The sequence below is a fragment of the Gymnoscopelus braueri genome, assembly GCF_963280865.1.
Source record: "Gymnoscopelus braueri genome assembly, chromosome: 9".
In the NCBI taxonomy this organism is placed as follows: domain Eukaryota; kingdom Metazoa; phylum Chordata; class Actinopteri; order Myctophiformes; family Myctophidae; genus Gymnoscopelus; species Gymnoscopelus braueri.
Genome location: NC_137610.1, coordinates 11,323,004 through 11,339,439, shown reverse-complemented (window position 1 = coordinate 11,339,439; position 16,436 = coordinate 11,323,004). Strand labels below are relative to the sequence as shown.

The following is a 16,436-nucleotide window of genomic DNA, read 5'->3' as shown; positions in this document are numbered from 1 at the left end:
GTGGAGTAAAAAGTACAATATTTGCCTCTGAGATGTAGTGGTAGTAGAAGTAAAAGTACTGAAAACTGGAAATACTCCAGTAAAGTCAAAATACCTCAAAATTGTATTTAAGTACAGTACTTGAGTAAATGTACTTAGTTACTTTACACCACTGCAGAGATGTGCCTTATGTGTAGTGGAAGGCCATCTGACACCAAGCTCTGGCCAGCACGCATTCTTTTAATTTCTCAAAAGGAAAATAGGAAGCACAGCACACTGCCCTTTATGTTTCATCTTTGAGGCCAAAGAAGAAGGAAACTAGAAAAAGTGCTCCTCGGAGCACAGGTCTCCGCCAGGTCAGGTAAGTTATTGTGGCCTCCTGGTGGCGCTATAATAGGCCAATGTGAAAAGGGTGGCATTTCTTCCTCGGCCTAGTGGGAATGTGCAAAATGCAAAAGTGCAAATTTTCACGGAAATCGCACGCCGCGTTTATGATTTCAGACATTTTGTTCAAAACGGACCAATCCTGCAAACTTTGGAAGTCAACCTTAGTCAATCAGGATGGAATATGAAATATCGGACAGATGCGTCTTGATCACATGACTATAGAGATACTGTTGTACCGATTTGTGTGATGTTTGGATAAAATCTGAAGGGATTAATATCCAAAAATGTATTTGATTGTATTTTCGCAGCGATTTGGTGCTAACACACAGACAGGACACACGGACGGACGGACGGACACACGGACACACGGACGGACGGACGGACAGGGGCGAAAACATACTCTCTCGCCATGCCTTTCGGCCTGGCGGAGACAATGAGAGGAAATGAGAATCTTAATAATACATTTGCCTAATTCAGTGCTTCCTTTCGTGTCCTGTTATCACTGTCCTCTTTCCATTGTTTAGCTATGTTCTACCACAAGAACATGTAAAATTTCAGTCCAAGTAGCCACAACGTCCATGATACCTATTAGTGCGATAGCTTACCAAGATTATTGAAACGAAGCGGATAAAAGCGCAAATTTTTTAATGAAGCTTCTTTAGGACCTACTGATGGATTCTAGCCTTGGGTACCAAACTTTATTTGAAAAGTATCCATACAATTATCCATATCAATATCCATTCAAAAAACAGGCCGATTAACTTTTTGGCCTATAACTCTTGAACCATAGGTCATAGCATCAAAACTCCTTTTTTTCCCTGTACTCTTTGATCATCACGGCAACTTCCCATATAGGTCCCGCCCCTTTTCCGATTTCAAGATTTTACACCATTTTGCGTTATCTTCAAAATAACATATTTTGATATTACTCTTACAAATAATTCCCAAATTCACAAAAATCGGCACACACTGTTTTTGGTCATGTGATGTAGATGTATCAGTCCGGATTCTTCATATTCCCTTCAGATTGGCTACGATTGGCTTCTGAAATTTGTGGGAGGGTCCGTTTGGCAAAAAATGCCACAAATCATAAACACAGCGTCCTATCTGTCCCCAAATTTGTATCCTTGTGGGCCACTAATAAACGCAGGGCCAATGCGATTTCACTTCCACCCATAGGGGGCGCAACAAATTCTACAAATATCACCTGTTTTTGCACCAAATTAAGTACAAGTGGAAGTGAGTCCAGGAAAAAAGATTTTTGATGCTATGACCTATGGTTCAAGAGTTATAGCCCAAAAGTGAATCTGCCTGTTTTTTTTATGGATATTTTATATGGATAATTGTATGGATACTTTTCAAAATAAAGTTTGGTACCCAAGGCTAGAATCCATCAGTAGGTCCTATAGAAGAAGCTTCATTAAAAAATTGCGCTTTATCCGCTTCGTTTCAATAATGTAAGAAAATGGGCTTTGGCGCAATAGAATAATAATAATCCTAAAAATCAACATGCAAATTGTGATATGATCGTGAATCGTGATTCTGCCTCACAAAAATCGTGATATGATATTTGGCCCATATTGCCACACCCCTATGAATAGTTATATCAGCTGCCCCCATATATGGGCAATTTGGCATAAAACTCATGACATCATAATTCCAGTTTTCAATATTCATCTTTTCACTGTAATAGTGTAAATAAAACAAATGTATAAATAATATATTAGTGTTATTTGCATGATATGTATGTATTGTAGTATAGTCTTTTAGTATGCTGTATACTGTAAAAAATCAACAAGCCGATGCTGTACTATTATAATGTCAAGATGGAAAATATGTTAGGTTCGGTTAAGTTTTAATCACAAAGTAAAGTAATTAAATGAAACATGACATCATCATCATCTGGTTTAAAGTTCGCTTTCCAAGGCACCGCTGGGTTGAACTAGATTCTGCACACAAAAATGCTATACCAAGACTTTTCACGAATTAAATTAGCGTAGCATACAGCAGGTAATTTGGGCAGTGAAATACACTGACCATAAACAAAAACTGATTTTAGCAGCCTCACATTTAATCAGTCTGAGATGGATGCTTTAAAGGGTTAGTTCAGATTTTTTTTAGTATTTTCGTTCAATTTCGACCCCTCTGTCACATGGTACTAATGTTTGTGTCCAGAATCACTGCAGCCGCGGCAGCCCTACTCACGGCACAAATATATGACACAAAAAATAGTACCATGTGACAGAGGGGTCGAAATTGAACGAAACCTGCTGTATATGGTAGAAATAGGTCAACAATACAAATGGACGCTAGTTTTTTAAATTAATTTATTTTTAATGAGCAGCCCCCACCAAATCTACTAATCTACCGGAACTACTTCATATTTATCAGAACCGGACATAACTCTGACCACGGGACTCTGGCAATCAATTAATACCTTTGCAACCACTACATTAATGGTAAGTATTTCCTACAGAAAATACTCAATAAATCTGAACTAATGCTTTTAAGAAACTGAAAGTTAGATCAGAAAACACGAATATTGTAACCTCTCTCTCCTCTCTCTCTCTCTTCTCTCTCTCTCTCTCTCTCTCTCTCTCTCTCTCTCTCTCTCTCTCTTCTCTCTCTCTCTCTCTCTCTCTCTCTCTCTCTCTCTCTCTCTCTCTCTCTCTCTCTGTAATCTAATGACTGGTTCAACCCAGAGTAATAACTGTAACAAAATGGGTCCTTAGGATGAGTGAAAGCAGACAATTTCTCTATTACACAGTAAAATCCTGAGTGTTCATTTAACTCTCAGAGTTACAATCCAGATATTTACACTGAGGATTTCACTGTGTACCTATACCTCCCTAAAATCTGCTTTTTAACTGGGACATTTATTTTCATATCATATCATGGATAGTTTCCGGTATGTCTGCTTGAAATCAGTAGCAAATTAGTTGAAGTTGCTGAATAATGCCTGTTCCAGTTAGGCAGTAAGTTTGTTTTGGCCCATTTGCATGATTCAAATACACCTGCCAAATGTATAATTATCACCTGCATCAAAACTGTGAATGATAATCAGTCATTTTAAAACTGTCTGTAATTATTATAAAACACCTTTCCCCCACTGCATCTGGCACCATATGACAGCATGCAGTCTGTTCTTAGTAAAGCAGAACCTTATATTGTTGTTACCTCACCACACCTCGACTTCTTGCTGGCTGTCTGCTGTTAGGCCTACTGTTTAATCAAATGCAATTACATTTGAGTCTGATATATATTATCATACCACAGTTGTGCTAAAATGTTAACTAGTATGGGTTCATTCCTGTAAAATAAATGAATTATAGTCACCGAATGCGAATGATTTTGCAATGGAAGAAATGTAGGCCACACACACACACACACACACCACACCACACACACACACACACACACACACACACACACACACACACACACACACACACACTCACACACACACACACACACACACCACAGATGTGCAAAACTTATTTTATGGATTGAATGAATCTCCGGTGTGAAGTCTCTTCAAACCTAAACCAAAAAAAAGGCATGGGTTTTCGAGGCTACTTCAAACCCGCTTCAACTACATAACATACAGCAAATGTCACTGCCATATTTTTGCCCATTGCCCTGTTGTTGTTGGTTTGTTTTTGTTGCTGTTTTTCTTCCTTTGCTTTTATGCTTTGCTATTCTTTGAGGAATAAATAATAATGAGGTCGACCACAGTGTTGTCAGTGACAACAGACATACTGGTGTGTTGCAAAGGAACTAGTCAACATGAATAAGAACAAACAACAAAATATTAATTGAAATGTCACAACTAGCCATGATGTTTCATATTTGAACTGGGGGACCCCCCACCCTGACAAGCAATTGGCATGTAGGAGTTGGGCAGCATTACATTTAGTTTAACTTGTTCCACAGATAAATATGTGAAAATAGCCAATCTACAAGCTCACAAGGAGAGCGTTGTGAGTTTGTAGATCTGCAATTTTCAAAATGTTTGACTCTTTCTAAATATCATTTGACAATTCGTCCTTAATTATTTAAGGCACAGGTAATGGGGATCCTAACAAATAAACAAATATCCATTTCAACATTTTAATCAATTGGTTCTTCCTGTCTTTCTTTAACACTTTTCCCCCAACAAGTTGATTAGCCAGCACTATAAGCACTGAAAGCGACAGTCGCCCATCTCCCAGGGACAGAGGAATCTCTGCGCTGATTGCTGAACTAAAATTAACCCCCGTGTGTGAAGGCGTGTGAGAAGCATTAGATCAGATGCTGTCACTTGTCAATCTCATTTGCAAATGAAAACCAGTTAAATGATGCCCATTCATGATGAAAACGCACCCCCCCCCCCCTCTATCTCTCTCTCTCTCTCTCCCATGATCACACTCCCAGTCCCAGCCCTACATCATGTAATGTATCATGTTGTGCTTCACAACGGCGAGGAGCCGCGAGCACGTGAGAATTGAGATTAAAGAGTCTGGCAAACCTTTCTTAAGCACATGCTCAAAGAAGTGCGGATTAGAGCTTTAATTCACTTACATGAGCTGCGTGGGGAACTGCGATGACCCGTCCTGCACAACAGGACCAACACCACTAAGGTCTGGATCCTGCAGGTATCCATCGTGAAAGCAAAGGGAAATTCCCCCCCAACCAAAATATCTGCTGCTCCTTCTATTCCCTCCTTCTCTGATGAATGAGAATCAGAGCCGGTGGTCCACAGCCGGTCCGTCCGCCACGCGCCGTGAGTAACGTGTCACTCTGCGAGATTTAAGCGAACCTGACGTCTCTAATGTGATCAACAGACATCCACGCCTCTAACAGGTACTGTGTGTGAGGCTATTTCAGTCTCTCTCTCTCTCTCTCTCTCTCTCTCTCTCTCTCTCTCTCTTTCTTCTATCTGTATCTCTTTCGTTGTCTCCCCCTCTGTCACACACCCTACCTCAGTCCTGTCTTTCTGTATTTCCCTCACTTTCTCTCTCTCTCTCTCTCTCTCTCTCTCTCCTCTCTCTCTCTCTCTCTCTCATCTCTCATCTCTCTCTCTCTGTGTCTCTCTCTCTCTCTCTCTCTCTCTCTCTCTCCTCTCTCTCTCTCTCTCTCTCTCTCTCCTCTCTCTCTCTCTCTCTCTCTCTCTGTGTGTGTGTGTGTGTGTGTGTGTGTGTGTGTGCGTGTGCGTGTGTGCGTGTGTGCGTGTGTGTGTCAGTGTGTGTGTCTGTCGTGTCTGTCTGTCTGTCTGTCTGTCTGTCTGTCTGTCTGTCTGTCTGTCTGTCTGTCTCTCTCTCTCTCTCTCTCTGTGTGTCTGTGTCTGTCTGTCTGTCTGTCTGTCTGTCCTGTCTGTCTGTCTGTCTGTCTGTCTGTCTGTCTGTCTCTCTCTCTCTCTCTCTGTGTGTCTGTGTGTGTCTGTCTGTCTGTCTGTCTGTCTGTCTGTCCTGTCTGTCTGTCTGTCTGTCTGTCTGGTCTGTCCGATCTTTATCTCTTTCGCTGTCTCCCTCTCTGTCACACACCCTACCTCAGTAACTGTGTATTTCCCTCACTTTCTCTCTCCCCCTCTCTCACTCTCTCTCTCACTCTCTCTCTATCTCTCTCTCTCTCTCTCATCTCTTTCTCTGTGTCTCTTGAGTCTTGAGCATATGGGAGCTACAAAACCGTATACCCCTCCCCATGATAGAAAAACACTGCCTATATGGGCAGGGTCTGACCGAAGCCTCCAGACGTACGAGGCGTTGTACACTCATAGAATACAGATGCAGCCTTCAAGCCTACACAGCCCAGAGAGTGAAGGGAAAATTTACTGGCTTTGATGGGACACTCTTTGTCAATCACTATCAATCCTGCTGACAGACTGAGTGACAGCAAGCAGAGGAAACCGCTCCAACACTGGGGAACCACGGTGCTTGGGTGATAGCCTTATTGATTTCACACTTTCCAATGGTAGAATCTGGAGAGCCCTATATGAGGAGAGCGAGGGGCCTAGGCTAGTAGCCTACAGTGTAAAAACAAATCCTATTACTTTAAACGCTGTCAAGGCTGACTCGAGTCGTTATGCATGTTGCTGAACCCGGCTCTCTTGAGAACGGAGAGATAAAATCGTGTGCTTATCTTATCATTTCAATTTACACCAAAGTGCATCAATGCCGAAATGATTGCATAACAAGCTAATGAGTGCATAAACCTGCATAACCTGCAGTGTGTGTGTGTGTGTGTGTGTGGTGTGTGTGTGTGTGTGTGTGTGTGTGTGTGTGTGTGTGTGTGTGTGTGTGTGTGTGTGTGTGTGTGTGTATACATAATAGAGACCTGGAGGAAGGGCAGGGTGGTACAAGCGGGATGCTTGGGGATTTGGTTATCAATCGTTGCCTGCAACCACACACCATCTCGCCTGTCCGCTCACCCTCCCCTCTCCTCTCTTTTTCCCCTCTCTCTTTGTTTCCCTCGCCCCCCCCCCACCCTCCCTCACACACTCTCACTGTTGCTCGAGGTCCCTCTTTCTGTTTTTCATCCTCTCACATCACAACCCCCCCCCCCCCCGCCCCGCCCCTTCCATGTCGTGATTTATACCTTTCACTCCTTCTCTCTCTCTCCTCTCCCCGTCCTCCACGAGGGACCCAACACCTTGTGTGAGACGTGGTGAGGGTTGCAAGAGAGAGAGAGAGAGAGAGAGAGAGAGAGAGAGAGAGAGAGAGAGAGAGAGAGAGAGAGAGAGGGAGAGAGGTATAGAGAGAAGGGCAGTGGTGGAAAGTAACTAAGTACATTTACTTAAGTAACATTTTGAGGTATTTGTACTTTACTGGAGTATTTCCAATTGTCTATAGTTTTACTTCTACTCCACTACATCTCAGAGGCAAATATTGTACTTTTACTCCACTGCAATTATTTGAAAGCTTTAGTTACTAGTTACTTTTTAGATACAAATGATGATGAAACATACATTAACCACTTTAGCCCTATTTTATATATAGGCTATTTGAAAATAGCCGATCTACAAGCACTATTATTTGATAGTAAGTACTGTATTTGAGTACTTACTTACTCAAATACATTTTGAATTCTGGACTTTTAATTTCCATATTTGCAGTATTGGTACTTTTACTTGAGTAAAGAATTTGAGTACTTTTTTCCACCACGGGAGAAGGGACACAATAGGCGAGTCTAGAGTGCTGAAAAGATGGAGGGGAGGATAATACCTTTCTCACAAAGTGGGGAACATCTCCTATACAACCTGGAGGAGGTGTCAGATTAATGTCTGTACTGCAGCACCTCACAGGAGGGCATGGGAAGACATTATTTCAGAATGAATCCATCTGTTTTCTTGAGAACCCCTTGACATTTTGTAGTTTCAAATCCCTGTCAACTTTGAGAGAAAGGCTACTTTTACGTGAAGCTGAATTAGATTTTTTTATAGAGGAACATTTGCAAAATAGGAGACACCAAAGACAGACATACAGTACAGTATAATTATGACCATAGCACAAGTTATAATACATGTAATCACCTTTGGCTTGAAGTTAGTTGTAATGGCCCTCATTGTTATTGGATAGAGGATACTGCCATCTGGAGGTTATAAGTTGTAGTCACAAGGAAAGGTCACTGGTTTTCAGCTGAATGTGAAAGTCACACTGGTAACATCAAACAGAAGATATTTTAGCATGATAATTTGAAAAAAGACTCGAAATGAAGTTGAATTAATAATAATATAATGTGAAAGAAATAGTCTCACTATTGTCCAGTACACAACACAGAATGTCTGTAATTTTCTAAAAGGCTCAAAAAAATATTAAAATATTTGCACAAATGAGCTTGTAGATCTGCTATTTTTTAATATAGCCAAAGAAATATAAAAATGACACAGATGCGTTCCCGGTCGTAATGGATTAAACTTACTGATGACAAAATTCAAAATGTTTCATGTTGATCCGGGTCAATCAGCAAGCTGTAAGTCATAGTGATCATTTGTGGTTTGGCCTGACAAATACCCTTACTGTACTTCTGCTAATTGAAGCCTCGAGTTTCCAGATAAGTGGAATGAACTGTGTGGGTTACCAAGACGTTGTGGGCTATAAGCAGCCATGTAAAGAGCACCAGACAAACCTGTCCAATAAAAGATGGAAGCTACGGAAGCCGTAGCTTAGCGGGTAGAGAGGCCCTCTGGTAATTATGGGAGGTCACCGGTTCGCCCTGTGGTCCACCCATTACGTGTCGAAGTGTCCCTGTCGTAATACACCTAACTCCTAAAGGCCCCCCTAACCGCACCCCCACCGACACCCCCACCCCCACCCCCACCGAGCGATTCTGGTGATCTGAGAAGCCATCAGCTGGGTGAAGCCGAAACTGAATTTTACCTGTGGGATTACATGTCTCTCGATGTTTATTAACCCATGGATGTATAAGTGGGTCAAAAATTACCTATATACATTTTCTTAATGCAAAATATGAATGCAATAAATGAATCATTAGACATTAATTCATGATTTTAAGGATCCAGTGCCTGGGTAATCTCTGGTAGAGCACTTGCCTTTGTTGTGCAAGGTCCTGCTGGGCTCGAACCCGGGCACTGCCAACTCAGTGTATGAGTAGCATGGCTTAGGTAAGTAGCCTACTGAGAGCTGATGGTGGGTATTGCGCTCCATCTCCCAGGGGTCTAGCGCATTGAAACAGGGTTAGATGCCTGTGTTCTCGGCTGATACAGACATTAAGTCTCTCTGACCTACTTACTTACTTATTTTAAGGACCAATTATAATGATTTTTAATAGTGAAAAACGCACACAACTTCATTATTTTAATCACCTTTCATCTAATATGGGTCATTTCTGGCACTAGGGTCCAATACACTAAAAAGCGCAACACTAAATTCCATATTGCATGATTTCCAGACAGTTAATTAGAACCAATTTGCACAATTACCATTCTGGTGACTTTGGCGACTTCTGTCACACTACTGCTAGCAGCACAGCTGATAACACAATATATCATTCAGTGCTTCACATTGGACACATAAGCGTGATCCTCTCCAGTTGTTGTGTTCTCCCGAAAACGATATCAACTTGACCCTTATAGAAAACCAGGTGACTTGAGTAAAATAAATGTGTCTGTTTCATTGTGTTGATTTTGTTGGTCTGGATGGATCGGTCTCAGGTTGCGATGTTGTGTCAGGCAGTAATGTCTCTGTCTCTGCTCTGTAACCAAACATGAGAGTCATCATTAGGCATCCTGTTCCGTTTGAGCAGCATTGAGTTACTCCTATACATAGTATGGAGATGACTATAGTATGCTTTGTGTAACATAACACCAGTCATTCCTCACCAATAATTCACAGTGAATGTGAATGTGCCCAAAATAAAGAAAGAAAGAAAATACATGATTAACATATTTGTGAAAGACACATCTACAGTATCTGCGTGATGGGTGTTGGCTTTCTCGGGAGCTGTGACGCCCTAGATGGCAAGTGAAGGAGAAGAAATGTCTCTTTGGAGCTTGTCAGGGAGGTGTTCAAATGCTATTCTAATCCTGTCGCTGTGAGTGTGTGCGTGCATGTGTGCTTGCATGCATGTGTGTGCTATGATGTAAATATAATTTCAAAAAATCCTCAAATAGTATCCAATGACTATTACTTTACTGACACGCAGACGACGCACGCACGCACGCGTATTCCCTGCTCTCTTCGATTCTCACTACTGTAAGTAAGTAGGCTTGTTAATAAACCTCAGTATTATTAATTAGTTATTATTAATCATAATTATCACAGCTAAACTGTGATTCATCTGATTACAACGTTTAGTCTTTTGACAGCTCTAATAAAAGAATGAAAAAGTATAAAATATGTGCAAAAATCTTAGTGAAGGTACTTCTGTTGCCTACTGGCGGTGTGCACAAGGCATTTGGCTCTGATTGGTCCAGCAGTTTGTGAGATTAGCTCCGGACACAGACAGACAGGCAGGCAGGCAGACACACAGACATACAGATAGACAGACCCTCTTATAGACAGCTAGACTGGAGAGCCATGCCTTAAAGGGTATGCCAACAGTTCAGTCTGAGAATGACACTCAATCCAGCTGCAAACCAAATCAGAAAACGGATATGAGGTAAGAATTGTGTTAAATGTAGGTCTTAATGTTAAAGTATCTCAGGTTCTTGAGCTGCTGTAATTAAAGTTGTTTACAGAACAAAAGCCAACTCACTCAAGCATGTGGAATAGAAGCTCTTCTTTATATTTATTCTTTAGACTTGGGGGAAACAGCCGTTTTTTTTACAGCACAATTTGCATAATATCTGAACACATCCTGTGTACAACCACAAAACCATAACATTGGATTCTTTGTTTTTACACTGAGTGAAAAACAAGACAATTTTACAAGCATATCTCTATACAGTCAGCATACAGATAAATCTATACATACTCTGTCTCTTTTTAAACATAATCTGGAAGCAAAATATACTGACAAACCATCAACGAAACATGCAACATCCAAAACAGAAAGGACTCAGACAACTATCGAAAGTTGAATAGTATTTTTTCCGCATTTTTGTGTTATTTCAGACATTTTTCTCGAAATGGTTGCACAGACGGTCATCAGTTTGACAGCACACGGTTTGATCACACAGTCAAATCCCCTTTACATGACTAAAGACACGCATTGCTGTACAATTATAGACTTAACTTTTGTGATTTTGTTTTATTTTAAATCTTTTGACACTCACATGCTCAAACCTTGGACAATAGAAACATTCAACCTTTTGTAGAAAATAAATACTGTTATGTACACAGATCAAATGACTCAAGTCACATTCACACACATACATACATACATACACCCCAACCCCCAGAGCAACGACAAAAATGAATGGTTTCACAATTACAAGCAACGGTTGATCCGAACAAACAGTAATTTTGCTTGACAGAATTATCATGAAACACGAGTGGTGACCGCGGCATTGAAAGGATGCATTTTATACAGTGTGTTTGTACACAGGCTGTAGACTATGTGTGTGTGGTGTGCAATGGGCGATTGTGCATTGTGTTTATGAAGGCAGGAAGTCTCTGCTTGTTTTTTTTTTTTTAGTTTTTTGCCACTTAGATATGAAATGTTATGTACGGTATTTACATCTCCCATCACTTATACCGCAAATTTGATTAGTTTCCACGGACACAGAGCTAATTCCGTTTACACAGACACCTGGACTCGCATGTCATGACACGAACGACACAAGAAAAATAAAAACAATGTAATACTAAAGTGCACAATCATGGTGTACATGTTAACTGCTGTTAACGCCATCATATTTTCAAATGAATAAAAAAATCTCTCTGTATATAGCTATAATTCATATTTTCCTTTGATTTACAAATTAAAAATTAAAATTATTTCCATAAGATACATATTTTCAGACTTTGCTCACAGATGTAACATTAAATTCAGAAAACAAAATGCATTCGAACACATTTATGTTGCATAGAATTACTTAAACAGAACCGATGGGGTTTGTAATAACGTTGGCACGACAAAATAATTTTCCTGTAAAATCAACTGCTTTTTTTTTGTCTTTGCTATAAGAGCGCAAGTGACATCTTGACTCGAGGTCAGTGTTTGCTGCCTCGACTATTCGCTCAGATTCTAAAAAGAAATTGCATATGCCCTGTGATATGCCTAAACACATTTTGACTGTAGATCAGAGGGGCCCCTGATGGCGATGTTCTGATACGGTTGATATGGTGGCAGAACTCATTGCCGGATGAATACGTGAGCAGCCCATTATACGTCAGTGAAGAGCTCTAGCCCTGTATGGAATACAGTGTGTCCTCTGCACTGTATTGAACGATATGACTACTGAACCCTGCAGCGGGTCAGAGAGCTTTGGTCACAGGCAGTGAAGAAGGCTGGATCACTGTGCTGTAACAAGCGTCACAGACACAGAACAGCATAGAGAGCCTACAGCATACAGCCAGGTAGACACCATAACCTGATGGACGTTTCACTGATAATAACAACCGACGTCTGATCTTTTGATGTCATGTTCTTCTTCTTTTTTTTCTTCTTACTTTTCTTTTTTTTGACATTTCAGATAATCCACAGACTAGGCGTGGCAATGAAAATGCAGACAGAAAACGGAGAGCCAGACAATGCTGTCATAATTAGGCAAAGAACAGGGGGATATATCTACGGTGCCTGTGGTTGTGACACAAGTTTGAATTACAGACACATTCCAAACCAGGATATCAGAGCAATAATTCCTCAGTGAAATAAACCAAGTCATACTCTGCACAAGCCTATCAGTCTAGAGATTAAGCGTGATGACGAGAAATTCTATCCACATCTCGTCATCCTGCAGGTGGCTTGTCACACTCGGCATGCGTCACGGTTTTGGGGACCGATGAGAATCTGCTCTTCAAAGCTCATAACGCCGGTCGGTCGCATTGCTTTCAACACTTGCTTCACAACTCAGCGTGTCGGGGAAACAGCGATTCGCAACGAAGAACCTGACCTTCAAAAATCAAAGCCCTGTTCAGTGTCTAGTGTTGTGACGCCATGATGGACCAAACCAAGCTTAAGATTCCACACTGTAAGGTCCACATTCACATAACAGCCGAAAGGACAAGCGTTAACAACCTGGACCAGAAAAAGGGAGCCTAGCGGATTGTCAGTGCACCATCCACAGCCTCAGCGAGAATATTTCATATATAATCTACATGACAGACAATGGCTGTAGACTAGGACAGCGCATATTTATAATCTGTGTTTAGATATATATATTCTGTGTATATATATATATATATTTATTCTGATAACTTTGTATCTTATATAAATATCACACTGTACAGTGCAAGTCTCTGATATGTTCTATAATATTTGCCTGTGTGATCTACAGTCTAAACAATGTACATTGGCTGTATAGCCACCTGCATATGCCATTGTCAGCTTTCTGGCTCCACTCTACATAGAATCTTTATATAAAACTTAAAAGACTATAATACAGTTAGACATGACGCATGCCTTCACAATCGAATATTTCAAGACCACAGACAAATCCACATAAACCACAATCATCATCATCATCTGGGAGTTAAAATAAAGCGACAATTTTCTTATGAAGAAAATGCAATCTCGTTTTGTTAGATGCATGATTCTGTGATATTAACCTGTTACCACTTACATCATGCCTTTCTGACGACATTAGACGTATGTATGTTAGCCTAGTGGCACGGCACAAACGAACAAGGCTCACACTGTATGAATGGACAAAGCGCGAAACATTTTGAGTTGTTGCTGTGGAGTCAGTATTGATGCCTGTTGCGGTGTTTGCATACTACAGGCCGGGGCCACAGCCAACAGAGGTTCCATAAAGGTGAGGAAGGGGTGGACGTGTGCATTGGCAGTGTCAGCCTGAGCAGGATACAGGAGTGTAATCTGCTCCTTCTAAACTCATCATGAACCGAGGAAGTACAAAATAACAAGGACCTCAACGCGCTTTCGTCCATCCATCAGTCAACTCCAACCCTTTACTCCCCAACCCCCCACCGCATCTTTTTTTTCTTCTCATCACGTCATCATCACATAATCTGAGCAGGAACAGTCTGGGTTTGACCTTTCGTTGATCCCTGGTGAACCTCGAACCGACCCGGCCTGTCGTGCTCCTCAGGGATTGGTCAGAGTGGAGCTGACCAGCAGTTTGTGCCAGCTGACCACTCTCTTCCTCATGTCGACCTTGTCCAACCAGATGTATGCCTCCCCGATCAGCGTCTTCTTCATGAACTTCCCCCCGTTGGAGACCAAAAACATCTGTGGAATACAATCATTTGATCATCCCACTGCTGTCCAATATTGTCTGTTTGCGTACCAGTGCTTTGTCGGTTCACATACTGGAGCAGCAAATACAATTATGCTGCGCTGAACGCAGCTGACAAGCACAGGCATAAGCACACAGCTGTCAAATATAACTTCAAGTCACATTGTGTAACATTCTCAATAAAAAAATCACATATTTTTTTCTCACATTAACCACTCCACATATTGTAAATGTATTGTGTGACCACTTTTCTATGTAATTTTTTTTGTCACGAGTGTCTGACGGTATCTGCCCTCAACACACAATTTATACAATCTTTGCAGAAATAATTTGGGATTTTCTAACCTCAACCAAGTGGCTTAATTAGCTATTTAATTGCTCAAAACAACAATAATGGTAAACGTTAAGCGCGATGATGTAAACACCCCCCCCCCCCCACACACACACACACACAACTGCCTCCTGTGTTGATTATAATAATAAAGTATTTCTGCAAGTTCAAGACTTCTTGATTCTTTGTCTGGACTATCCTTTACTCATACGCACCTGTCACTTATAGTGCCTTCAGTCTAGTTTTTAGCTCACCACACATTGAGCCATACCTGTATGGAGTGTCCAGTTGGGTTAAGAGGGAACCTGAATGTCTCATTGAAGGAGGGCTCTCGGTCATGTCGACACACGCGGGTCTTCTTCTTGATGACTCTCTTTTGAGTGGCCACATTCACCACGTACAGTTTGACGTACAGGTCTGAAGGACAGAGGAATTAAAAGAACATGATTCAATGGAGAAATGTGCTGGACACAAAATGCGCTAAAGTCAACCTCTTTATGTCATTATAGGTGAACATCATTTTTTTTTAACCCATTATGACCTGAAGCCGATTCTACATGTCTCCTAAATCCCAACAGTATTCTGAAAAACGCATGTTTCTATATCAGTGGTTCTCAAACTTTTTCATGTCAAGGACCCCCAAAATGATATTTGGCCGCCGACCCCATCTCAAAATATTTTGTTCCAGGGACCCCACCAGAAGCAAAGATTTGAGTAAAAAATGTTATGTTAAATTATATTATTCAAAGATGTGCGCACATTTTCATGATTTTTCAAAAATAGCAGATGTACGAGCTCGTAGCGCGGCACTGCTATTTTTGAATAGCCAAAGTGTAAAATAATGCTTTTTAGCTCAAATCTAAAAATCACAGATGCGTTCCAGGTCTTAAATTTTCGCAAGTCATTGTACAATGAAGTATACTCTAGGGCTAAGTGGTGAATCTTTCATTAACATTCATATTGAAAGAGGGATTGCCGTTTCTCATTGATACTCAAATGCACCAACACACAAATGCACACGGACAAATGCACGCGCATTATGTTTCTGCTGACCTGGCAGGTGGTCTGGACTCTTGAATTTGTAGGTGATGTTTCGGCACTGGAGGACCTCCAACACCAGCTGGTCTCCCTCTGTCTTCACCTCATACTTCAGAGCCACCTTGATCTCCCCCATCACCTGGGTCTTACCACCTGGAGAATATCAAAGAAGGAACGAGAGAGAGAGAGATAGTGTGTGAGCGTTTGTTTGTTTGAGCGTGCGTGCGTGCGTGCGTGCCTGCGTGTGCACGTGTGCACGTGGCTGCAGGTATGTATATGGAGGCATGGGAAATGCATGCACTCCCCCTCTGCTGGTTTTGAATTATTCAGCAACTGCATATCGCTGATCCATGGCTTCCACGAAAATGAAACCAGGTCAGGGTGCATCTCGGTCTCTGTCTCTGTCTCTCTCTCTCTCTTTCTCTTTCTCTCTCTCTCTCTCCGTCTCCCTCCAGTTTCAAAAGGGTCTCAGTTCAGAAATAACCGTCTATTAATCTGATTGTGGTTAAATCATTTGAAAGGCTAAAGACAGGCTAAAAGCCTGAATCTCTTTTGGAAGTTAGTTAGCTGTGCACCATGGCAATGACCATCTGACCCCTCTTCCTGGCCGTGGATGGTCTCTGTCTCTTTGTGATGGAGTGAAACCGGAGCTGGGTGGGAGCCATCATGACACCCAGGCTACATGAATCATAGATACAGTTATGACAGAGGGGAGGATAGTGTGACATCCACTTGTCTTGCCTTTATGCAAGACGAGTTTGGAGTCATTATGCAGTTTAAATTTATTGTTTGGCAACAATAAGCACTTAATTGACCACTTGAGCACAACAGAGGAGATGAATAATAATGTATACAGGGACGTGTAGAGGTGTTTAAGCGTCTTCATGAAAGATGCTTATCACTGCG

The 16,436-nt window shown here is 41.4% G+C and overlaps 2 protein-coding genes across 2 annotated transcripts in view; one reads left to right on the top strand and one right to left on the bottom strand.

Moving 5' to 3' along the window:
* Nucleotides 1-5,008, bottom strand: part of LOC308091787 (voltage-dependent calcium channel subunit alpha-2/delta-1) — a gene marked incomplete at both ends in the record, with an annotated part of 157,911 nt that extends 152,903 nt beyond the window's left edge. Inside the window, 2 exon segments of the mRNA XM_080437508.1 lie at nucleotides 4,927-4,963; nucleotides 4,966-5,008. Of these exon segments, the coding sequence (XP_080293634.1) occupies nucleotides 4,927-4,963; nucleotides 4,966-5,008 (80 nt within the window).
* The window catches only part of rbm28 (RNA binding motif protein 28), an 895,251-nt gene that overhangs the window by 503,122 nt on the left and 375,693 nt on the right, over nucleotides 1-16,436 (top strand). The gene's annotated exons all lie outside the window — the stretch shown is intronic.